A 27,023-nucleotide genomic window follows, 5' to 3' on the forward strand; every position below is an offset into this window, starting at 1 on the left:
ACTAGTGCTACTGCAATAGAAAGGACAACTACAATTCCTCTTCTGACGACCACCCTACCCGAGAGCACCACTACAGCCTCCACTTCCATTCCGGAGACCTCCACATCTCTTCCGGATACCACATCCCCAGCAGATACCACAGTAACATCGACGAGTGCTCCAGTGGAACTGACAACCACGGTTCCTCTGCCTAGCAGCACCATCAGTGGGAGCACAGCTGCAGAGACATCTCCTGCGTCAGTGACATCCACATCTCCCGCAGAGAGCACATCACCAAGAGAGAAGTCGACCAGCGCGACTCTGAGTACAGTGGCGGAGACCACCACAGTTTCCGTACCTCCAACTTCGCTACCTGAAAGCACAACTTTAGCCAGCTCTACCGCCGCAGAAACATCCGCCTCTCGTGCAGAGACAACTACTGCAGCTGAAAGTACAGCAATTCCTAATGCTGGTACAACAGAAGGGACAACGACAGCAGAATTACCTAGCAGTACACTTCCTACAAGCACTGCTCAAGCAACCTCAAGTGGGCCACAGACCTCCACAGCTCCACTGGCGACCACTTCCTCCCCTGAGACTACACCGACTGTCAGTCCTTCTACTGCCGAGGAGACAACCATGGTTTCCCTCCTTAGTACGTCACAGTCTGAGAGCACAGCTGCAGCCACCTCTACCACAGGTATACCGTCAACCTCTCCCGGAGGGACCACTTCTACAGCCGAAACTACAGCAATAACTAGTGCTACTGCAATAGAAAGGACAACTACAATTCCTCTTCTGACGACCACCCTACCCGAGAGCACCACTACAGCCTCCACTTCCATTCCGGAGACCTCCACATCTCTTCCGGATACCACATCCCCAGCAGATACCACAGTAACATCGACGAGTGCTCCAGTGGAACTGACAACCACGGTTCCTCTGCCTAGCAGCACCATCAGTGGGAGCACAGCTGCAGAGACATCTCCTGCGTCAGAGACATCCACATCTCCCGCAGAGAGCACATCACCAAGAGAGAAGTCGACCAGCGCGACTCTGAGTACAGTGGCGGAGACCACCACAGTTTCCGTACCTCCAACTTCGCTACCTGAAAGCACAACTTTAGCCACCTCTACCACAGCAGAAACATCCGCCTCTAGTGCAGACACAACTAATGCAGCTGAAAGTACAGCAATTCCTAGTGCTGGTACAACAGAAGGGACAACGACAGCAGAATTACCTAGCAGTACACTTCCTACAAGCACTGCTCAAGCAACCTCAAGTGGGCCACAGACCTCCACAGCTCCACTGGCGACCACTTCCTCCCCTGAGACTACACCGACTGTCAGTCCTTCTACTGCCGAGGAGACAACCATGGTTTCCCTCCTTAGTACGTCACAGTCTGAGAGCACAGCTGCAGCCACCTCTACCACAGGTATACCATCAACCTCTCCCGGAGGGACCACTTCTACAGCCGAAACTACAGCAATAACTAGTGCTACTGCAATAGAAAGGACAACTACAATTCCTCTTCTGACGACTACCCTACCCGAGAGCACCACTACAGGCTCCACTTCCATTCCTGAGACCTCCACATCTCTTCCGGACACCACGTCCCCAGTGGATACCACAGTAACATCGACGAGTGCTCCAGTGGAACTGACAACCACGGTTCCTCTGCCTAGCAGCACCATCAGTGGGAGCACAGCTGCAGAGACATCTCCTGCGTCAGAGATATTCACATCTCCCGCAGAGAGCACATCACCAAGAGAGAAGACGACAAGCGCGACTCTGAGTACAGTGGCGCAGACCACCACAGTTTCCGTACCTCCAACTTCGTTACCTGAAAGCACAGGTTTATCCAGATCTACTGCCGCAGAAACATCCGCCTCTCGTGCAGAGACAACTACTGCAGCTGAAAGTACAGCAATTCCTAGTGCTGGTACAACAGAAGGGACAACGACAGCAGAATTACCTAGCAGTACACTTCCTACAAGCACTGCTCAAGCAACCTCAAGTGGGCCACAGACCTCCACAGCTCCACTGGCGACCACTTCCTCCCCTGAGACTACACCGACTGTCAGTCCTTCTACTGCCGAGGAGACAACCATGGTTTCCCTCCTTAGTACGTCACAGTCTGAGAGCACAGCTGCAGCCACCTCTACCACAGGTATACCATCAACCTCTCCCGGAGGGACCACTTCTACAGCCGAAACTACAGCAATAACTAGTGCTACTGCAATAGAAAGGACAACTACAATTCCTCTTCTGACGACTACCCTACCCGAGAGCACCACTACAGGCTCCACTTCCATTCCTGAGACCTCCACATCTCTTCCGGACACCACGTCCCCAGTGGATACCACAGTAACATCGACGAGTGCTCCAGTGGAACTGACAACCACGGTTCCTCTGCCTAGCAGCACCATCAGTGGGAGCACAGCTGCAGAGACATCTCCTGCGTCAGAGATATTCACATCTCCCGCAGAGAGCACATCACCAAGAGAGAAGACGACAAGCGCGACTCTGAGTACAGTGGTGCAGACCACCACAGTTTCCGTACCTCCAACTTCGTTACCTGAAAGCACAGGTTTATCCAGATCTACCGCCGCAGAAACATCCGCCTCTCGTGCAGAGACAACTACTGCAGCTGAAAGTACAGCAATTCCTAGTGCTGGTACAACAGAAGGGACAACGACAGCAGAATTACCTAGCAGTACACTTCCTACAAGCACTGCTCAAGCAACCTCAAGTGGGCCACAGACCTCCACAGCTCCACTGGCGACCACTTCCTCCCCTGAGACTACACCGACTGTCAGTCCTTCTACTGCCGAGGAGACAACCATGGTTTCCCTCCTTAGTACGTCACAGTCTGAGAACACAGCTGCAGCCACCTCTACCACAGGTATACCATCAACCTCTCCCGGAGGGACCACTTCTACAGCCGAAACTACAGCAATAACTAGTGCTACTGCAATAGAAAGGACAACTACAATTCCTCTTCTGACGACTACCCTACCCGAGAGCACCACTACAGCCTCCACTTCCATTCCGGAGACCTCCACATCTCTTCCGGACACCACGTCCCCAGCAGATACCACAGTAACATCGACGAGTGCTCCAGTGGAACTGACAACCACGGTTCCTCTGCCTAGCAGCACCATCAGTGGGAGCACAGCTGCAGAGACATCTCCTGCGTCAGAGACATCCACATCTCCCGCAGAGAGCACATCACCAAGAGAGAAGTCGACCAGCGCGACTCTGAGTACAGTGGCGGAGACCACCACAGTTTCCGTACCTCCAACTTCGCTACCTGAAAGCACAACTTTAGCCAGCTCTACCGCCGCAGAAACATCCGCCTCTCGTGCAGAGACAACTACTGCAGCTGAAAGTACAGCAATTCCTAGTGCTGGTACAACAGAAGGGACAACGACAGCAGAATTACCTAGCAGTACACTTCCTACAAGCACTGCTCAAGCAACCTCAAGTGGGCCACAGACCTCCACAGCTCCACTGGCGACCACTTCCTCCCCTGAGACTACACCGACTGTCAGTCCTTCTACTGCCGAGGAGACAACCATGGTTTCCCTCCTTAGTACGTCACAGTCTGAGAGCACAGCTGCAGCCACCTCTACCACAGGTATACCATCAACCTCTCCCGGAGGGACCACTTCTACAGCCGAAACTACAGCAATAACTAGTGCTACTGCAATAGAAAGGACAACTACAATTCCTCTTCTGACGACCACCCTACCCGAGAGCACCACTACAGCCTCCACTTCCATTCCGGAGACCTCCACACCTCTTCCGGACACCACATCCCCAGCGGATACCACAGTCACATCGACGAGTGCTCCAGTGGAACTGACAACCACGGTTCCTCTGCCTAGCAGCACCATCAGTGGGAGCACAGCTGCAGAGACATCTCCTGCGTCAGAGACATCCACATCTCCCGCAGAGAGCACATCACCAAGAGAGAAGTCGACCAGCGCGACTCTGAGTACAGTGGCGGAGACCACCACAGTTTCCGTACCTCCAACTTCGCTACCTGAAAGCACAACTTTAGCCAGCTCTACCGCCGCAGAAACATCCGCCTCTCGTGCAGAGACAACTACTGCAGCTGAAAGTACAGCAATTCCTAGTGCTGGTACAACAGAAGGGACAACGACAGCAGAATTACCTAGCAGTACACTTCCTACAAGCACTGCTCAAGCAACCTCAAGTGGGCCACAGACCTCCACAGCTCCACTGGCGACCACTTCCTCCCCTGAGACCTCACCGACTGTCAGTCCTTCTACTGCCGAGGAGACAACCATGGTTTCCCTCCTTAGTACGTCACAGTCTGAGAGCACAGCTGCAGCCACCTCTACCACAGGTATACCATCAACCTCTCCCGGAGGGAGCACTTCTACAGCCGAAACTACAGCAATAACTAGTGCTACTGCAATAGAAAGGACAACTACAATTCCTCTTCTGACGACTACCCTACCCGAGAGCACCACTACAGGCTCCACTTCCATTCCTGAGACCTCCACATCTCTTCCGGACACCACGTCCCCAGTGGATACCACAGTAACATCGACGAGTGCTCCAGTGGAACTGACAACCACGGTTCCTCTGCCTAGCAGCACCATCAGTGGGAGCACAGCTGCAGAGACATCTCCTGCGTCAGAGATATTCACATCTCCCGCAGAGAGCACATCACCAAGAGAGAAGACGACAAGCGCGACTCTGAGTACAGTGGCGCAGACCACCACAGTTTCCGTACCTCCAACTTCGTTACCTGAAAGCACAGGTTTATCCAGATCTACTGCCGCAGAAACATCCGCCTCTCGTGCAGAGACAACTACTGCAGCTGAAAGTACAGCAATTCCTAGTGCTGGTACAACAGAAGGGACAACGACAGCAGAATTACCTAGCAGTACACTTCCTACAAGCACTGCTCAAGCAACCTCAAGTGGGCCACAGACCTCCACAGCTCCACTGGCGACCACTTCCTCCCCTGAGACTACACCGACTGTCAGTCCTTCTACTGCCGAGGAGACAACCATGGTTTCCCTCCTTAGTACGTCACAGTCTGAGAGCACAGCTGCAGCCACCTCTACCACAGGTATACCATCAACCTCTCCCGGAGGGACCACTTCTACAGCCGAAACTACAGCAATAACTAGTGCTACTGCAATAGAAAGGACAACTACAATTCCTCTTCTGACGACTACCCTACCCGAGAGCACCACTACAGGCTCCACTTCCATTCCTGAGACCTCCACATCTCTTCCGGACACCACGTCCCCAGTGGATACCACAGTAACATCGACGAGTGCTCCAGTGGAACTGACAACCACGGTTCCTCTGCCTAGCAGCACCATCAGTGGGAGCACAGCTGCAGAGACATCTCCTGCGTCAGAGATATTCACATCTCCCGCAGAGAGCACATCACCAAGAGAGAAGACGACAAGCGCGACTCTGAGTACAGTGGTGCAGACCACCACAGTTTCCGTACCTCCAACTTCGTTACCTGAAAGCACAGGTTTATCCAGATCTACCGCCGCAGAAACATCCGCCTCTCGTGCAGAGACAACTACTGCAGCTGAAAGTACAGCAATTCCTAGTGCTGGTACAACAGAAGGGACAACGACAGCAGAATTACCTAGCAGTACACTTCCTACAAGCACTGCTCAAGCAGCCTCAAGTGGGCCACAGACCTCCACAGCTCCACTGGCGACCACTTCCTCCCCTGAGACTACACCGACTGTCAGTCCTTCTACTGCCGAGGAGACAACCATGGTTTCCCTCCTTAGTACGTCACAGTCTGAGAACACAGCTGCAGCCACCTCTACCACAGGTATACCATCAACCTCTCCCGGAGGGACCACTTCTACAGCCGAAACTACAGCAATAACTAGTGCTACTGCAATAGAAAGGACAACTACAATTCCTCTTCTGACGACTACCCTACCCGAGAGCACCACTACAGCCTCCACTTCCATTCCGGAGACCTCCACATCTCTTCCGGACACCACGTCCCCAGCAGATACCACAGTAACATCGACGAGTGCTCCAGTGGAACTGACAACCACGGTTCCTCTGCCTAGCAGCACCATCAGTGGGAGCACAGCTGCAGAGACATCTTCTGCGTCAGGGACATCCACATCTCCTGCAGAGAGCACATCACCAAGAGAGAAGTCGACAAGCGCGACTCTGAGTACAGTGGCAGAGACCACCACAGTTTCCGTAGCTCCAACTTCGCTACCTGAAAGCACAGCTTTAGCCAGCTCTACCGCCGCAGAAACATCCGCCTCTCGTGCAGAGACAACTACTGCAGCTGAAAGTACAGCAATTCCTAGTGCTGGTATAAAAGAAGGGACAACGACAGCACAATTACCTAGCAGTACACTTCCTACAAGCACTGCTCAAGCAACCTCAAGTGGGCCACAGACCTCCACAGCTCCACTGGCGACCAATTCCTCCCCTGAGACTACACCGACTGTCAGTCCTTCTACTGCCGAGGAGACAACCATGGTTTCCCTCCTTAGTACGTCACAGTCTGAGAGCACAGCTGCAGCCACCTCTACCACAGGTATACCATCAACCTCTCCCGGAGGGACCACTTCTACAGCCGAAACTACAGCAATAACTAGTGCTACTGCAATAGAAAGGACAACTACAATTCCTCTTCTGACGACCACCCTACCCGAGAGCACCACTACAGCCTCCACTTCCATTCCGGAGACCTCCACATCTCTTCCGGATACCACATCCCCAGCAGATACCACAGTAACATCGACGAGTGCTCCAGTGGAACTGACAACCACGGTTCCTCTGCCTAGCAGCACCATCAGTGGGAGCACAGCTGCAGAGACATCTCCTGCGTCAGTGACACCCACATCTCCCGCAGTGAGCACATCACCAAGAGAGAAGTCGACCAGCGCGACTCTGAGTACAGTGGCGGAGACCACCACAGTTTCCGTACCTCCAACTTCGCTACCTGAAAGCACAACTTTAGCCAGCTCTACCGCCGCAGAAACATCCGCCTCTCGTGCAGAGACAACTACTGCAGCTGAAAGTACAGCAATTCCTAGTGCTGGTACAACAGAAGGGACAACGACAGCAGAAGTACCTAGCAGTACACTTCCTACAAGCACTGCTCAAGCAACCTCAAGTGGGCCACAGACCTCCACAGCTCCACTGGCGACCACTTCCTCCCCTGAGACTACACCGACTGTCAGTCCTTCTACTGCCGAGGAGACAACCATGGTTTCCCTCCTTAGTACGTCACAGTCTGAGAGCACAGCTGCAGCCACCTCTACCACAGGTATACCATCAACCTCTCCCGGAGGGACCACTTCTACAGCCGAAACTACAGCAATAACTAGTGCTACTGCAATAGAAAGGACAAATACAATTCCTCTTCTGACGACTACCCTACCCGAGAGCACCACTACAGGCTCCACTTCCATTCCGGAGACTTCCACATCTCTTCCGGACACCACATCCTCAGTGGATACCACAGTAACATCGACGAGTGCTCCAGTGGAACAGACAACCACAGTTCCTCTGCCTAGCAGCACCATCAGTGGGAGCACAGCTGCAGAGACATCTCCTGCGTCAGAGACACCCACATCTCCCTCAGAGAGCACATCACCAAGAGAGAAGACGACAAGCGCGACTCTGAGTACAGTGGCGGAGACCACCACAGTTTCCGTACCTCCAACTTCGTTACCTGAAAGCACAGGTTTAGCCAGCTCTACCGCCGCAGAAACATTCGCCTCTAGTGCAGAGACAACTACTGCAGCTGAAAGTACAGCAATTCCTAGTGCTGGTACAACAGAAGGGACAACGACAGCAGAATTACCTAGCAGTACACTTCCTACAAGCACTGCTCAAGCAACCTCAAGTGGGCCACAGACCTCCACAGCTCCACTGGCGACCACTTCCTCCCCTGAGACTACACCGACTGTCAGTCCTTCTACTGCCGAGGAGACAACCATGGTTTCCCTCCTTAGTACGTCACAGTCTGAGAGCACAGCTGCAGCCACCTCTACCACAGGTATACCATCAACCTCTCCCGGAGGGACCACTTCTACAGCCGAAACTACAGCAATAACTAGTGCTACTGCAATAGAAAGGACAACTACAATTCCTCTTCTGATGACCACCCTACCCGAGAGCACCACTACAGCCTCCACTTCCATTCCGGAGACCTCCACATCTCTTCCGGATACCACATCCCCAGCAGATACCACAGTAACATCGACGAGTGCTCCAGTGGAACTGACAACCACGGTTCCTCTGCCTAGCAGCACCATCAGTGGGAGCACAGCTGCAGAGACATCTCCTGCGTCAGAGACATCCACATCTCCCGCAGAGAGCACATCACCAAGAGAGAAGTCGACCAGCGCGACTCTGAGTACAGTGGCGGAGACCACCACAGTTTCCGTACCTCCAACTTCGCTACCTGAAAGCACAACTTTAGCCACCTCTACCTCCGCAGAAACATCCGCCTCTAGTGCAGACACAACTACTGCAGCTGAAAGTACAGCAATTCCTAGTGCTGGTACAACAGAAGGGACAACGACAGCAGAATTACCTAGCAGTACACTTCCTACAAGCACTGCTCAAGCAACCTCAAGTGGGCCACAGACCTCCACAGCTCCACTGGCGACCACTTCCTCCCCTGAGACTACACCGACTGTCAGTCCTTCTACTGCCGAGGAGACAACCATGGTTTCCCTCCTTAGTACGTCACAGTCTGAGAGCACAGCTGCAGCCACCTCTACCACAGGTATACCATCAACCTCTCCCGGAGGGACCACTTCTACAGCCGAAACTACAGCAATAACTAGTGCTACTGCAATAGAAAGGACAACTACAATTCCTCTTCTGACGACTACCCTACCCGAGAGCACCACTACAGGCTCCACTTCCATTCCTGAGACCTCCACATCTCTTCCGGACACCACGTCCCCAGGGGATACCACAGTAACATCGACGAGTGCTCCAGTGGAACTGACAACCACGGTTCCTCTGCCTAGCAGCACCATCAGTGGGAGCACAGCTGCAGAGACATCTCCTGCGTCAGAGATATTCACATCTCCCGCAGAGAGCACATCACCAAGAGAGAAGACGACAAGCGCGACTCTGAGTACAGTGGCGCAGACCACCACAGTTTCCGTACCTCCAACTTGGTTACCTGAAAGCACAGGTTTATCCAGATCTACCGCCGCAGAAACATCCGCCTCTCGTGCAGAGACAACTACTGCAGCTGAAAGTACAGCAATTCCTAGTGCTGGTACAACAGAAGGGACAACGACAGCAGAATTACCTAGCAGTACACTTCCTACAAGCACTGCTCAAGCAACCTCAAGTGGGCCACAGACCTCCACAGCTCCACTGGCGACCACTTCCTCCCCTGAGACTACACCGACTGTCAGTCCTTCTACTGCCGAGGAGACAACCATGGTTTCCCTCCTTAGTACGTCACAGTCTGAGAACACAGCTGCAGCCACCTCTACCACAGGTATACCATCAACCTCTCCCGGAGGGACCACTTCTACAGCCGAAACTACAGCAATAACTAGTGCTACTGCAATAGAAAGGACAACTACAATTCCTCTTCTGACGACTACCCTACCCGAGAGCACCACTACAGCCTCCACTTCCATTCCGGAGACCTCCACATCTCTTCCGGACACCACGTCTCCAGCAGATACCACAGTAACATCGACGAGTGCTCCAGTGGAACTGACAACCACGGTTCCTCTGCCTAGCAGCACCATCAGTGGGAGCACAGCTGCAGAGACATCTTCTGCGTCAGGGACATCCACATCTCCTGCAGAGAGCACATCACCAAGAGAGAAGTCGACAAGCGCGACTCTGAGTACAGTGGCAGAGACCACCACAGTTTCCGTAGCTCCAACTTCGCTACCTGAAAGCACAGCTTTAGCCAGCTCTACCGCCGCAGAAACATCCGCCTCTCGTGCAGAGACAACTACTGCAGCTGAAAGTACAGCAATTCCTAGTGCTGGTATAAAAGAAGGGACAACGACAGCACAATTACCTAGCAGTACAATTCCTACAAGCACTGCTCAAGCAACCTCAAGTGGGCCACAGACCTCCACAGCTCCACTGGCGACCACTTCCTCCCCTGAGACTACACCGACTGTCAGTCCTTCTACTGCCGAGGAGACAACCATGGTTTCCCTCCTTAGTACGTCACAGTCTGAGAGCACAGCTGCAGCCACCTCTACCACAGGTATACCATCAACCTCTCCCGGAGGGACCACTTCTACAGCCGAAACTACAGCAATAACTAGTGCTACTGCAATAGAAAGGACAACTACAATTCCTCTTCCGACGACTACCCTATCCGAGAGCACTACTAGAGCCTCCACTTCCATTCCGGAGACCTCCACATCTCTTCCGGACACCACATCCCCAGCGGATACCACAGTAACATCGACGAGCGCTCCAGTGGAACTGACAACCACGGTTCCTCTGCCTAGCAGCACCATCAGTGGGAGCACAGCTGCAGAGACATCTCCTGCGTCAGAGACATCCACATCTCCCGCAGAGAGCACATCATCAAGAGAGAAGACGACAAGCGCGACTCTGAGTACAGTGGCGGAGACCACCACAGTTTCCGTAGCTCCAACTTCGCTACCTGAAAGCACACCTTTAGCCAGCTCTACCGCCGCAGAAACATCCGCCTCTCGTGCAGAGATAACTACTGCAGCTGAAAGTACAGCAATTCCTAGTGCTGGTACAACAGAAGGGACAACGACAGCAGAATTACCTAGCAGTACACTTCCTACAAGCACTGCTCAAGCAACCTCAAGTGGGCCACAGACCTCCACAGCTCCACTGGCGACCACTTCCTCCCCTGAGACTACACCGACTGTCAGTCCTTCTACTGCCGAGGAGACAACCCCGGTTTCCCTCCTTAGTACGTCACAGTCTGAGAGCACAGCTGCAGCCACCTCTACCACAGGTATACCATCAACCTCTCCCGGAGGGACCACTTCTACAGCCGAAACTACAGCAATAACTAGTGCTACTGCAATAGAAAGGACACCTACAATTCCTCTTCTGACGACTACCCTACCCGAGAGCACCACTACAGCCTCCACTTCCATTCCGGAGACCTCCACATCTCTTCCGGACACCACATCCTCAGCGGATACCACAGTAACATTGACGAGTGCTCCAGTGGAACTGACAACCACGGTTCCTCTGCCTAGCAGCACCATCAGTGGGAGCACAGCTGCAGAGACATCTTCTGCGTCAGGGACATCCACATCTCCCGCAGAGAACACATCACCAAGAGAGAAGTCGACAAGCGCGACTCTGAGTACAGTGGCAGAGACCACCACAGTTTCCGTAGCTCCAACTTCGCTACCTGAAAGCACAGCTTTAGCCAGCTCTACCGCCGCAGAAACATCCGCCTCTCGTGCAGAGACAACTACTGCAGCTGAAAGTACAGCAATTCCTAGTGCTGGTACAACAGAAGGGAGAACGACAGCAGAATTACCTAGCAGTACACTTCCTACAAGCACTGCTCAAGCAACCTCAAGTGGGCCACAGACCTCCACAGCTCCACTGGCGACCACATCCTCCCCTGAGACTACACCGACTGTCAGTCCTTCTACTGCCGAGGAGACAACCATGGTTTCCCTCCTTAGTACGTCACAGTCTGAGAGCACAGCTGCAGCCACCTCTACCACAGGTATACCATCAACCTCTCCCGGAGGGACCACTTCTACAGCCGAAACTACAGCAATAACTAGTGCTACTGCAATAGAAAGGACAACTACAATTCCTCTTCTGACGACTACCCTACCCGAGAGCACCACTAAAGCCTCCGCTTCCATTCCGGAGACCTCCACATCTCTTCCGGACACCACCTCCCCAGCGGATACCACAGTAACATTGACGAGTGCTCCAGTGGAACTGACAACCACGGTTCCTCTGCCTAGCAGCACCATCAGTGGGAGCACAGCTGCAGAGACATCTTCTGCGTCAGGGACATCCACATCTCCCGCAGAGAACACATCACCAAGAGAGAAGTCGACAAGCGCGACTCTGAGTACAGTGGCAGAGACCACCACAGTTTCCGTAGCTCCAACTTCGCTACCTGAAAGCACAGCTTTAGCCAGCTCTACCGCCGCAGAAACATCCGCCTCTCGTGCAGAGACAACTACTGCAGCTGAAAGTACAGCAATTCCTAGTGCTGGTACAACAGAAGGGACAACGACAGCAGAATTACCTAGCAGTACACTTCCTACAAGCACTGCTCAAGCAACCTCAAGTGGGCCACAGACCTCCACAGTTCCACTGGCGACCACTTCCTCCCCTGAGACTACACCAACGGTCAGTCCTTCTACTGCCGAGGAGACAACCACGGTTTCCCTCCTTAGTACGTCACAGTCTGAGAGCACAGCTGCAGCCACCTCTACCACAGGTATACCATCAACCTCTCCCGGAGGGACCACTTCTACAGCCGAAACTACAGCAATAACTAGTGCTACTGCAATAGAAAGGACAACTACAATTCCTCTTCTGACGACTACCCTACCCGAGAGCACCACTACAGCCTCCACTTCCATTCCGGAGACCTCCACATCTGTCCCGGACACCACATCCCCAGCGGATACCACAGTAACATTGACGAGTGCTCCAGTGGAACTGACAACCACGGTTCCTCTGCCTAGCAGCACCATCAGTGGGAGCACAGCTGCAGAGACATCTTCTGCGTCAGGGACATCCACATCTACCGCAGAGAGCACATCACCAAGAGAGAAGTCGACCAGCGCGACTCTGAGTACAGTGGCAGAGACCACCACAGTTTCCGTAGCTCCAACTTCGCTACCTGAAAGCACAGCTTTAGCCAGCTCTACCGCCGCAGAAACATCCGCCTCTCGTGCAGATACAACTTCTGGAGCTGAAAGTACAGCAATTCCTAGTGCTGGTACAAGAGAAGGGACAACGACAGCAGAATTACCTAGCAGTACACTTCCTACAAGCACTGCTCAAGCAACCTCAAGTGGGCCACAGACCTCCACAGCTCCACTGGCGACCACTTCCTCCCCTGAGACTACACCGACTGTCAGTCCTTCTACTGCCGAGGAGACAACCATGGTTTCCCTCCTTAGTACGTCACAGTCTGAGAGCACAGCTGCAGCCACCTCTACCACAGGTATACCATCAACCTCTCCCGGAGGGACCACTTCTACAGCCGAAACTACAGCAATAACTAGTGCTACTGCAATAGAAAGGACAACTACAATTCCTCTTCTGATGACTACCCTACCCGAAAGCACCACTACAGCCTCCGCTTCCATTCCGGAGACCTCCACATCTCTTCCGGACACCACATCCCGAGCGGACACCACAGTAACATTGACGAGTGCTCCAGTGGAACTGACAACCACGGTTCCTCTGCCTAGCAGCACCATCAGTGGGAGCACAGCTGCAGAGACATCTTCTGCGTCAGGGACATCCACATCTCCCGCAGAGAGCACATCACCAAGAGAGAAGTCGACAAGCGCGACTCTGAGTACAGTGGCAGAGACCACCACAGTTTCCGTAGCTCCAACTTCGCTACCTGAAAGCACAGCTTTAGCCAGCTCTACCGCCGTAGAAACATCCGCCTCTCGTGCAGAGACATCTACTGCAGCTGAAAGTACATCAATTCCTAGTGCTGGTATAAAAGAAGGGACAACGACAGCAGAGTTACCTAGCAGTACACTTCCTACAAGCACTGCTCAAGCAACCTCAAGTGGGCCACAGACCTCCACAGCTCCACTGGCGACCACTTCCTCCCCTGAGACTACACCGACTGTCAGTCCTTCTACTGCCGAGGAGACAACCACGGTTTCCCTCCTTAGTACGTCACAGTCTGAGAGCACAGCTGCAGCCACCTCCACCACAGGTATACCATCAACCTCTCCCGGAGGGAGCACTTCTACAGCCGAAACTACAGCAATAACTAGTGCTACTGCAATAGAAAGGACAGCTACAATTCCTCTTCTGACGACTACCCTACCCGAGAGCACCACTAGAGTCTCCACTTCCATTCCGGAGACCGCCACATCTCTTCCGGACACCACATCCCCAGCGAATACCACAGTAACATCGACGAGTGCTCCAGTGGAACTGACAACCACAGTTCCTCTGCCTAGCAGCACCATCAGTGGGAGCACAGCTGCAGAGATATCTCCTGCATCAGACACATCCACATCTCCCGCAGAGAGCACATCACCAAGAGAGAAGACGACAAGCGCGACTCTGAGTACAGTGGCGCAGACCACCACAGTTTCCGTACCTCCAACTTGGTTACCTGAAAGCACAGGTTTATCCAGATCTACCGCCGCAGAAACATCCGCCTCTCGTGCAGAGACAACTACTGCAGCTGAAAGTACAGCAATTCCTAGTGCTGGTACAACAGAAGGGACAACGACAGCAGAATTACCTAGCAGTACACTTCCTACAAGCACTGCTCAAGCAACCTCAAGTGGGCCACAGACCTCCACAGCTCCACTGGCGACCACTTCCTCCCCTGAGACTACACCGACTGTCAGTCCTTCTACTGCCGAGGAGACAACCATGGTTTCCCTCCTTAGTACGTCACAGTCTGAGAACACAGCTGCAGCCACCTCTACCACAGGTATACCATCAACCTCTCCCGGAGGGACCACTTCTACAGCCGAAACTACAGCAATAACTAGTGCTACTGCAATAGAAAGGACAACTACAATTCCTCTTCTGACGACTACCCTACCCGAGAGCACCACTACAGCCTCCACTTCCATTCCGGAGACCTCCACATCTCTTCCGGACACCACGTCTCCAGCAGATACCACAGTAACATCGACGAGTGCTCCAGTGGAACTGACAACCACGGTTCCTCTGCCTAGCAGCACCATCAGTGGGAGCACAGCTGCAGAGACATCTTCTGCGTCAGGGACATCCACATCTCCTGCAGAGAGCACATCACCAAGAGAGAAGTCGACAAGCGCGACTCTGAGTACAGTGGCAGAGACCACCACAGTTTCCGTAGCTCCAACTTCGCTACCTGAAAGCACAGCTTTAGCCAGCTCTACCGCCGCAGAAACATCCGCCTCTCGTGCAGAGACAACTACTGCAGCTGAAAGTACAGCAATTCCTAGTGCTGGTATAAAAGAAGGGACAACGACAGCACAATTACCTAGCAGTACAATTCCTACAAGCACTGCTCAAGCAACCTCAAGTGGGCCACAGACCTCCACAGCTCCACTGGCGACCACTTCCTCCCCTGAGACTACACCGACTGTCAGTCCTTCTACTGCCGAGGAGACAACCATGGTTTCCCTCCTTAGTACGTCACAGTCTGAGAGCACAGCTGCAGCCACCTCTACCACAGGTATACCATCAACCTCTCCCGGAGGGACCACTTCTACAGCCGAAACTACAGCAATAACTAGTGCTACTGCAATAGAAAGGACAACTACAATTCCTCTTCCGACGACTACCCTATCCGAGAGCACTACTAGAGCCTCCACTTCCATTCCGGAGACCTCCACATCTCTTCCGGACACCACATCCCCAGCGGATACCACAGTAACATCGACGAGCGCTCCAGTGGAACTGACAACCACGGTTCCTCTGCCTAGCAGCACCATCAGTGGGAGCACAGCTGCAGAGACATCTCCTGCGTCAGAGACATCCACATCTCCCGCAGAGAGCACATCATCAAGAGAGAAGACGACAAGCGCGACTCTGAGTACAGTGGCGGAGACCACCACAGTTTCCGTAGCTCCAACTTCGCTACCTGAAAGCACACCTTTAGCCAGCTCTACCGCCGCAGAAACATCCGCCTCTAGTGCAGAGATAACTACTGCAGCTGAAAGTACAGCAATTCCTAGTGCTGGTACAACAGAAGGGACAACGACAGCAGAATTACCTAGCAGTACACTTCCTACAAGCACTGCTCAAGCAACCTCAAGTGGGCCACAGACCTCCACAGCTCCACTGGCGACCACTTCCTCCCCTGAGACTACACCGACTGTCAGTCCTTCTACTGCCGAGGAGACAACCCCGGTTTCCCTCCTTAGTACGTCACAGTCTGAGAGCACAGCTGCAGCCACCTCTACCACAGGTATACCATCAACCTCTCCCGGAGGGACCACTTCTACAGCCGAAACTACAGCAATAACTAGTGCTACTGCAATAGAAAGGACACCTACAATTCCTCTTCTGACGACTACCCTACCCGAGAGCACCACTACAGCCTCCACTTCCATTCCGGAGACCTCCACATCTCTTCCGGACACCACATCCTCAGCGGATACCACAGTAACATTGACGAGTGCTCCAGTGGAACTGACAACCACGGTTCCTCTGCCTAGCAGCACCATCAGTGGGAGCACAGCTGCAGAGACATCTTCTGCGTCAGGGACATCCACATCTCCCGCAGAGAACACATCACCAAGAGAGAAGTCGACAAGCGCGACTCTGAGTACAGTGGCAGAGACCACCACAGTTTCCGTAGCTCCAACTTCGCTACCTGAAAGCACAGCTTTAGCCAGCTCTACCGCCGCAGAAACATCCGCCTCTCGTGCAGAGACAACTACTGCAGCTGAAAGTACAGCAATTCCTAGTGCTGGTACAACAGAAGGGAGAACGACAGCAGAATTACCTAGCAGTACACTTCCTACAAGCACTGCTCAAGCAACCTCAAGTGGGCCACAGACCTCCACAGCTCCACTGGCGACCACATCCTCCCCTGAGACTACACCGACTGTCAGTCCTTCTACTGCCGAGGAGACAACCATGGTTTCCCTCCTTAGTACGTCACAGTCTGAGAGCACAGCTGCAGCCACCTCTACCACAGGTATACCATCAACCTCTCCCGGAGGGACCACTTCTACAGCCGAAACTACAGCAATAACTAGTGCTACTGCAATAGAAAGGACAACTACAATTCCTCTTCTGACGACTACCCTACCCGAGAGCACCACTAAAGCCTCCGCTTCCATTCCGGAGACCTCCACATCTCTTCCGGACACCACCTCCCCAGCGGATACCACAGTAACATTGACGAGTGCTCCAGTGGAACTGACAACCACGGTTCCTCTGCCTAGCAGCACCATCAGTGGGAGCACAGCTGCAGAGACATCTTCTGCGTCAGGGACATCCACATCTCCCGCAGAGAACACATCACCAAGAGAGAAGTCGACAAGCGCGACTCTGAGTACAGTGGCAGAGACCACCACAGTTTCCGTAGCTCCAACTTCGCTACCTGAAAGCACAGCTTTAGCCAGCTCTACCGCCGCAGAAACATCCGCCTCTCGTGCAGAGACAACTACTGCAGCTGAAAGTACAGCAATTCCTAGTGCTGGTACAACAGAAGGGACAACGACAGCAGAATTACCTAGCAGTACACTTCCTACAAGCACTGCTCAAGCAACCTCAAGTGGGCCACAGACCTCCACAGTTCCACTGGCGACCACTTCCTCCCCTGAGACTACACCAACGGTCAGTCCTTCTACTGCCGAGGAGACAACCACGGTTTCCCTCCTTAGTACGTCACAGTCTGAGAGCACAGCTGCAGCCACCTCTACCACAGGTATACCATCAACCTCTCCCGGAGGGACCACTTCTACAGCCGAAACTACAGCAATAACTAGTGCTACTGCAATAGAAAGGACAACTACAATTCCTCTTCTGACGACTACCCTACCCGAGAGCACCACTACAGCCTCCACTTCCATTCCGGAGACCTCCACATCTGTCCCGGACACCACATCCCCAGCGGATACCACAGTAACATTGACGAGTGCTCCAGTGGAACTGACAACCACGGTTCCTCTGCCTAGCAGCACCATCAGTGGGAGCACAGCTGCAGAGACATCTTCTGCGTCAGGGACATCCACATCTACCGCAGAGAGCACATCACCAAGAGAGAAGTCGACCAGCGCGACTCTGAGTACAGTGGCAGAGACCACCACAGTTTCCGTAGCTCCAACTTCGCTACCTGAAAGCACAGCTTTAGCCAGCTCTACCGCCGCAGAAACATCCGCCTCTCGTGCAGATACAACTTCTGGAGCTGAAAGTACAGCAATTCCTAGTGCTGGTACAAGAGAAGGGACAACGACAGCAGAATTACCTAGCAGTACACTTCCTACAAGCACTGCTCAAGCAACCTCAAGTGGGCCACAGACCTCCACAGCTCCACTGGCGACCACTTCCTCCCCTGAGACTACACCGACTGTCAGTCCTTCTACTGCCGAGGAGACAACCATGGTTTCCCTCCTTAGTACGTCACAGTCTGAGAGCACAGCTGCAGCCACCTCTACCACAGGTATACCATCAACCTCTCCCGGAGGGACCACTTCTACAGCCGAAACTACAGCAATAACTAGTGCTACTGCAATAGAAAGGACAACTACAATTCCTCTTCTGATGACTACCCTACCCGAAAGCACCACTACAGCCTCCGCTTCCATTCCGGAGACCTCCACATCTCTTCCGGACACCACATCCCGAGCGGACACCACAGTAACATTGACGAGTGCTCCAGTGGAACTGACAACCACGGTTCCTCTGCCTAGCAGCACCATCAGTGGGAGCACAGCTGCAGAGACATCTTCTGCGTCAGGGACATCCACATCTCCCGCAGAGAGCACATCACCAAGAGAGAAGTCGACAAGCGCGACTCTGAGTACAGTGGCAGAGACCACCACAGTTTCCGTAGCTCCAACTTCGCTACCTGAAAGCACAGCTTTAGCCAGCTCTACCGCCGTAGAAACATCCGCCTCTCGTGCAGAGACATCTACTGCAGCTGAAAGTACATCAATTCCTAGTGCTGGTATAAAAGAAGGGACAACGACAGCAGAGTTACCTAGCAGTACACTTCCTACAAGCACTGCTCAAGCAACCTCAAGTGGGCCACAGACCTCCACAGCTCCACTGGCGACCACTTCCTCCCCTGAGACTACACCGACTGTCAGTCCTTCTACTGCCGAGGAGACAACCACGGTTTCCCTCCTTAGTACGTCACAGTCTGAGAGCACAGCTGCAGCCACCTCCACCACAGGTATACCATCAACCTCTCCCGGAGGGAGCACTTCTACAGCCGAAACTACAGCAATAACTAGTGCTACTGCAATAGAAAGGACAGCTACAATTCCTCTTCTGACGACTACCCTACCCGAGAGCACCACTAGAGTCTCCACTTCCATTCCGGAGACCGCCACATCTCTTCCGGACACCACATCCCCAGCGAATACCACAGTAACATCGACGAGTGCTCCAGTGGAACTGACAACCACAGTTCCTCTGCCTAGCAGCACCATCAGTGGGAGCACAGCTGCAGAGATATCTCCTGCATCAGACACATCCACATCTCCCGCAGAGAGCACATCACCAAAAGAGAAGACGACAAGCGCGACTCTGAGTACAGTGGCGGAGACCACCACAGTTTCCGTACCTCCAACTTCGCTACCTGAAAGCCCACCTTTAGCCAGCTCTACCGCCGCAGAAACATCCGCCTCTCGTGCAGATACAACTTCTGCAGCTGAAAGTACAGCAATTCCTAGTGCTGGTACAACAGAAGGGACAACGACAGCAGAAGTACCTAGCAGTACACTTCCTACAAGCACTGCTCAAGCAACCTTAAGTGGGCCACAGACCTCCACAGCTCCACTGGCGACCACTTCCTCCCCTGAGACTACACCGACTGTCAGTCCTTCTACTGCCGAGGAGACAACCATGGTTTCCCTCCTTAGTACGTCACAGTCTGAGAGCACAGCTGCAGCCACCTCTACCACAGGTATACCATCAACCTCTCCCGGAGGGAGCACTTCTACAGCCGAAACTACAGCAATAACTAGTGCTACTGCAATAGAAAGGACAACTACAATTCCTCTTCTGATGACTACCCTACCCGAGAGCACCACTACAGCCTCCGCTTCCATTCCGGAGACCTCCACATCTCTTCCGGACACCACATCCCCAGCGGATACCACAGTAACATCGACGAGTGCTCCAGTGGAACTGACAACCACGGTTCCTCTGCCTAGCAGCACCATCAGTGGGAGCACAGCTGCAGAGACATCTCCTGCGTCAGAGACATCCACATCTCCCGCAGAGAACACATCACCAAGAGAGAAGACGACAAGCGCGACTCTGAGTACAGTGGCGGAGACCACCACAGTTTCCGTAGCTCCAACTTCGCTACCTGAAAGCACAGCTTTAGCCAGCTCTACCGCCGCAGAAACATCCGCCTCTCGTGCAGAGACAACTACTGCAGCTGAAAGTACAGCAATTCCTAGTGCTGGTATAAAAGAAGGGACAACGACAGCAGAATTACCTAGCAGTACACTTCCTACAAGCACTGCTCAAGCAACCTCAAGTGGGCCACAGACCTCCACAGCTCCACTGGCGACCACTTCCTCCCCTGAGACTACACCGACTGTCAGTCCTTCTACTGCCGAGGAGACAACCATGGTTTCCCTCCTTAGTACGTCACAGTCTGAGAGCACAGCTGCAGCCACCTCTACCACAGGTATACCATCAACCTCTCCCGGAGGGACCACTTCTACAGCTGAAACTACAGCAATAACTAGTGCTACTGCAATAGAAAGGACAACTACAATTCCTCTTCTGACGACTACCCTACCCGAGAGCACCACTACAGCCTCCGCTTCCATTCCGGAGACCTCCACATCTCTTCCGGACACCACCTCCCCAGCGAATACCACAGTAACATCGACGAGTGCTCCAGTGGAACTGACAACCACAGTTCCTCTGCCTAGCAGCACCATCAGTGGGAGCACAGCTGCAGAGATATCTCCTGCATCAGACACATCCACATCTCCCCCAGAGAGCACATCACCAAGAGAGAAGACGACAAGCGCGACTCTGAGTACAGTGGCGGAGACCACCACAGTTTCCGTAGCTCCAACTTCGCTACCTGAAAGCCCACCTTTAGCCAGCTCTACCGCCGCAGAAACATCCGCCTCTCGTGCAGAGACAACTACTGCAGCTGAAAGTACAGCAATTCCTAGTGCTGGTATAAAAGAAGGGACAACGACAGCAGAGTTACCTAGCAGTACACTTCCTACAAGCACTGCTCAAGCAACCTCAAGTGGGCCACAGACCTCCACAGCTCCACTGGCGACCACTTCCTCCCCTGAGACTACACCGACTGTTAGTCCTTCTACTGCCGAGGAGACAACCATGGTTTCCCTCCTTAGTACGTCACAGTCTGAGAGCACAGCTGCAGCCACCTCTACCACAGGTATACCATCAACCTCTCCCGGAGGGAGCACTTCTACAGCCGAAACTACAGCAATAACTAGTGCTACTGCAATAGAAAGGACAGCTACAATTCCTCTTCTGACGACTACCCTACCCGAGAGCACCACTAGAGTCTCCACTTCCATTCCGGAGACCGCCACATCTCTTCCCGACACCACATCCCCAGCGAATACCACAGTAACATCGACGAGTGCTCCAGTGGAACTGACAACCACAGTTCCTCTGCCTAGCAGCACCATCAGTGGGAGCACAGCTGCAGAGATATCTCCTGCATCAGACACATCCACATCTCCCGCAGAGAGCACATCACCAAGAGAGAAGACGACAAGCGCGACTCTGAGTACAGTGGCGGAGACCACCACAGTTTCCGTAGCTCCAACTTCGCTACCTGAAAGCCCACCTTTAGCCAGCTCTACCGCCGCAGAAACATCCGCCTCTCGTGCAGAGACAACTACTGCAGCTGAAAGTACAGCAATTCCTAGTGCTGGTATAAAAGAAGGGACAACGACAGCAGAGTTACCTAGCAGTACACTTCCTACAAGCACTGCTCAAGCAACCTCAAGTGGGCCACAGACCTCCACAGCTCCACTGGCGACCACTTCCTCCCCTGAGACTACACCGACTGTTAGTCCTTCTACTGCCGAGGAGACAACCATGGTTTCCCTCCTTAGTACGTCACAGTCTGAGAGCACAGCTGCAGCCACCTCTACCACAGGTATACCATCAACCTCTCCCGGAGGGAGCACTTCTACAGCCGAAACTACAGCAATAACTAGTGCTACTGCAATAGAAAGGACAGCTACAATTCCTCTTCTGACGACTACCCTACGCGAGAGCACCACTAGAGTCTCCACTTCCATTCCGGAGACCGCCACATCTCTTCCGGACACCACATCCACAGCGAATACCACAGTAACATCGACGAGTGCTCCAGTGGAACTGACAACCACAGTTCCTCTGCCTAGCAGCACCATCAGTGGGAGCACAGCTGCAGAGATATCTCCTGCATCAGACACATCCACATCTCCCGCAGAGAGCACATCACCAAGAGAGAAGACGACAAGCGCGACTCTGAGTACAGTGGCGGAGACCACCACAGTTTCCGTAGCTCCAACTTCGCTACCTGAAAGCCCACCTTTAGCGAGCTCTACCGCCGCAGAAACATCCGCCTCTCGTGCAGATACAACTTCTGCAGCTGAAAGTACAGCAATTCCTAGTGCTGGTACAAGAGAAGGGACAACGACAGCAGAATTACCTAGCAGTACACTTCCTACAAGCACTGCTCAAGCAACCTTAAGTGGGCCACAGACCTCCACAGCTCCACTGGCGACCACTTCCTCCCCTGAGACTACACCGACTGTCAGTCCTTCTACTGCCGAGGAGACAACCATGGTTTCCCTCCTTAGTACGTCACAGTCTGAGAGCACAGCTGCAGCCACCTCTACCACAGGTATACCATCAACCTCTCCCGGAGGGAGCACTTCTACAGCCGAAACTACAGCAATAACTAGTGCTACTGCAATAGAAAGGACAACTACAATTCCTCTTCTGATGACTACCCTACCCGAGAGCACCACTACAGCCTCCGCTTCCATTCCGGAGACCTCCACATCTCTTCCGGACACCACATCCCCAGCGGATACCACAGTAACATCGACGAGTGCTCCAGTGGAACTGACAACCACGGTTCCTCTGCCTAGCAGCACCATCAGTGGGAGCACAGCTGCAGAGACATCTCCTGCGTCAGAGACATCCACATCTCCCGCAGAGAACACATCACCAAGAGAGAAGACGACAAGCGCGACTCTGAGTACAGTGGCGGAGACCACCACAGTTTCCGTAGCTCCAACTTCGCTACCTGAAAGCACAGCTTTAGCCAGCTCTACCGCCGCAGAAACATCCGCCTCTCGTGCAGAGACAACTACTGCAGCTGAAAGTACAGCAATTCCTAGTGCTGGTATAAAAGAAGGGACAACGACAGCAGAATTACCTAGCAGTACACTTCCTACAAGCACTGCTCAAGCAACCTCAAGTGGGCCACAGACCTCCACAGCTCCACTGGCGACCACTTCCTCCCCTGAGACTACACCGACTGTCAGTCCTTCTACTGCCGAGGAGACAACCATGGTTTCCCTCCTTAGTACGTCACAGTCTGAGAGCACAGCTGCAGCCACCTCTACCACAGGTATACCATCAACCTCTCCCGGAGGGACCACTTCTACAGCTGAAACTACAGCAATAACTAGTGCTACTGCAATAGAAAGGACAACTACAATTCCTCTTCTGACGACTACCCTACCCGAGAGCACCACTACAGCCTCCGCTTCCATTCCGGAGACCTCCACATCTCTTCCGGACACCACCTCCCCAGCGAATACCACAGTAACATCGACGAGTGCTCCAGTGGAACTGACAACCACAGTTCCTCTGCCTAGCAGCACCATCAGTGGGAGCACAGCTGCAGAGATATCTCCTGCATCAGACACATCCACATCTCCCCCAGAGAGCACATCACCAAGAGAGAAGACGACAAGCGCGACTCTGAGTACAGTGGCGGAGACCACCACAGTTTCCGTAGCTCCAACTTCGCTACCTGAAAGCCCACCTTTAGCCAGCTCTACCGCCGCAGAAACATCCGCCTCTCGTGCAGAGACAACTACTGCAGCTGAAAGTACAGCAATTCCTAGTGCTGGTATAAAAGAAGGGACAACGACAGCAGAGTTACCTAGCAGTACACTTCCTACAAGCACTGCTCAAGCAACCTCAAGTGGGCCACAGACCTCCACAGCTCCACTGGCGACCACTTCCTCCCCTGAGACTACACCGACTGTTAGTCCTTCTACTGCCGAGGAGACAACCATGGTTTCCCTCCTTAGTACGTCACAGTCTGAGAGCACAGCTGCAGCCACCTCTACCACAGGTATACCATCAACCTCTCCCGGAGGGAGCACTTCTACAGCCGAAACTACAGCAATAACTAGTGCTACTGCAATAGAAAGGACAGCTACAATTCCTCTTCTGACGACTACCCTACCCGAGAGCACCACTAGAGTCTCCACTTCCATTCCGGAGACCGCCACATCTCTTCCCGACACCACATCCCCAGCGAATACCACAGTAACATCGACGAGTGCTCCAGTGGAACTGACAACCACAGTTCCTCTGCCTAGCAGCACCATCAGTGGGAGCACAGCTGCAGAGATATCTCCTGCATCAGACACATCCACATCTCCCGCAGAGAGCACATCACCAAGAGAGAAGACGACAAGCGCGACTCTGAGTACAGTGGCGGAGACCACCACAGTTTCCGTAGCTCCAACTTCGCTACCTGAAAGCCCACCTTTAGCCAGCTCTACCGCCGCAGAAACATCCGCCTCTCGTGCAGAGACAACTACTGCAGCTGAAAGTACAGCAATTCCTAGTGCTGGTATAAAAGAAGGGACAACGACAGCAGAGTTACCTAGCAGTACACTTCCTACAAGCACTGCTCAAGCAACCTCAAGTGGGCCACAGACCTCCACAGCTCCACTGGCGACCACTTCCTCCCCTGAGACTACACCGACTGTTAGTCCTTCTACTGCCGAGGAGACAACCATGGTTTCCCTCCTTAGTACGTCACAGTCTGAGAGCACAGCTGCAGCCACCTCTACCACAGGTATACCATCAACCTCTCCCGGAGGGAGCACTTCTACAGCCGAAACTACAGCAATAACTAGTGCTACTGCAATAGAAAGGACAGCTACAATTCCTCTTCTGACGACTACCCTACGCGAGAGCACCACTAGAGTCTCCACTTCCATTCCGGAGACCGCCACATCTCTTCCGGACACCACATCCACAGCGAATACCACAGTAACATCGACGAGTGCTCCAGTGGAACTGACAACCACAGTTCCTCTGCCTAGCAGCACCATCAGTGGGAGCACAGCTGCAGAGATATCTCCTGCATCAGACACATCCACATCTCCCGCAGAGAGCACATCACCAAGAGAGAAGACGACAAGCGCGACTCTGAGTACAGTGGCGGAGACCACCACAGTTTCCGTAGCTCCAACTTCGCTACCTGAAAGCCCACCTTTAGCGAGCTCTACCGCCGCAGAAACATCCGCCTCTCGTGCAGATACAACTTCTGCAGCTGAAAGTACAGCAATTCCTAGTGCTGGTACAAGAGAAGGGACAACGACAGCAGAATTACCTAGCAGTACACTTCCTACAAGCACTGCTCAAGCAACCTCAAGTGGGCCACAGACCTCCACAGCTCCACTGGCGACCACTTCCTCCCCTGAGACTACACCGACTGTCAGTCCTTCTACTGCCGAGGAGACAACCATGGTTTCCCTCCTTAGTACGTCACAGTCTGAGAGCACAGCTGCAGCCACCTCTACCACAGGTATACCATCAACCTCTCCCGGAGGGAGCACTTCTACAGCCGAAACTACAGCAATAACTAGTGCTACTGCAATAGAAAGGACAACTACAATTCCTCTTCTGATGACTACCCTACCCGAGAGCACCACTACAGCCTCCGCTTCCATTCCGGAGACCTCCACATCTCTTCCGGACACCACATCCCCAGCGGATACCACAGTAACATTGACGAGTGCTCCAGTGGAACTGACAACCACGGTTCCTCTGCCTAGCAGCACCATCAGTGGGAGCACAGCTGCAGAGACATCTCCTGCGTCAGGGACATCCACAACTCCCGCAGAGAGCACATCACCAAGAGAGAAGTCGACAAGCGCGACTCTGAGTACAGTGGCAGAGACCACCACAGTTTCCGTAGCTCCAACTTCGCTACCTGAAAGCACAGCTTTAGCCAGCTCTACCGCCGCAGAAACATCCGCCTCTCGTGCAGAGACAACTACTGCAGCTGAAAGTACATCAATTCCTAGTGCTGCTATAAAAGAAGGGACAACGACAGCAGAGTTACCTAGCAGTACACTTCCTACAAGCACTGCTCAAGCAACCTCAAGTGGGCCACAGACCTCCACAGCTCCACTGGCGACCACTTCCTCCCCTGAGACTACACCGACTGTCAGTCCTTCTACTGCCGAGGAGACAACCATGGTTTCCCTCCTTAGTACGTCACAGTCTGAGAGCACAGCTGCAGCCACCTCTACCACAGGTATACCATCAACCTCTCCCGGAGGGAGCACTTCTACAGCCGAAACTACAGCAATAACTAGTGCTACTGCAATAGAAAGGACAGCTACAATTCCTCTTCTGACGACTACCCTACCCGAGAGCACCACTAGAGTCTCCACTTCCATTCCGGAGACCGCCACATCTCTTCCGGACACCACATCCCCAGCGAATACCACAGTAACATCGACGAGTGCTCCAGTGGAACTGACAACCACAGTTCCTCTGCCTAGCAGCACCATCAGTGGGAGCACAGCTGCAGAGATATCTCCTGCATCAGACACATCCACATCTCCCGCAGAGAGCACATCACCAAGAGAGAAGACGACAAGCGCGACTCTGAGTACAGTGGCGGAGACCACCACAGTTTCCGTAGCTCCAACTTCGCTACCTGAAAGCCCACCTTTAGCCAGCTCTACCGCCGCAGAAACATCCGCCTCTCGTGCAGAGACAACTACTGCAGCTGAAAGTACAGCAATTCCTAGTGCTGGTATAAAAGAAGGGACAACGACAGCAGAGTTACCTAGCAGTACACTTCCTACAAGCACTGCTCAAGCAACCTCAAGTGGGCCACAGACCTCCACAGCTCCACTGGCGACCAC

The 27,023-nt window shown here is 53.4% G+C and overlaps 1 protein-coding gene across 1 annotated transcript in view; it reads left to right on the forward strand.

Annotated features, from left to right (window-relative positions):
• Window positions 1-27,023, forward strand: part of MUC16 (mucin 16, cell surface associated) — a 114,997-nt gene that overhangs the window by 15,153 nt on the left and 72,821 nt on the right. The window contains exons 4-6 of the mRNA XM_089774914.1: window positions 263-648; window positions 25,185-25,323; window positions 25,988-26,976. Of these exons, the coding sequence (XP_089631040.1) occupies window positions 263-648; window positions 25,185-25,323; window positions 25,988-26,976 (1,514 nt within the window). The remainder of the gene's footprint in view (window positions 1-262; window positions 649-25,184; window positions 25,324-25,987; window positions 26,977-27,023) is intronic.

The sequence above is a fragment of the Pelodiscus sinensis genome, chromosome 32 (genome assembly GCF_052426305.1).
Source record: "Pelodiscus sinensis isolate ZL-2025 chromosome 32, ASM5242630v1, whole genome shotgun sequence".
Taxonomy (NCBI): Eukaryota; Metazoa; Chordata; order Testudines; family Trionychidae; genus Pelodiscus; species Pelodiscus sinensis.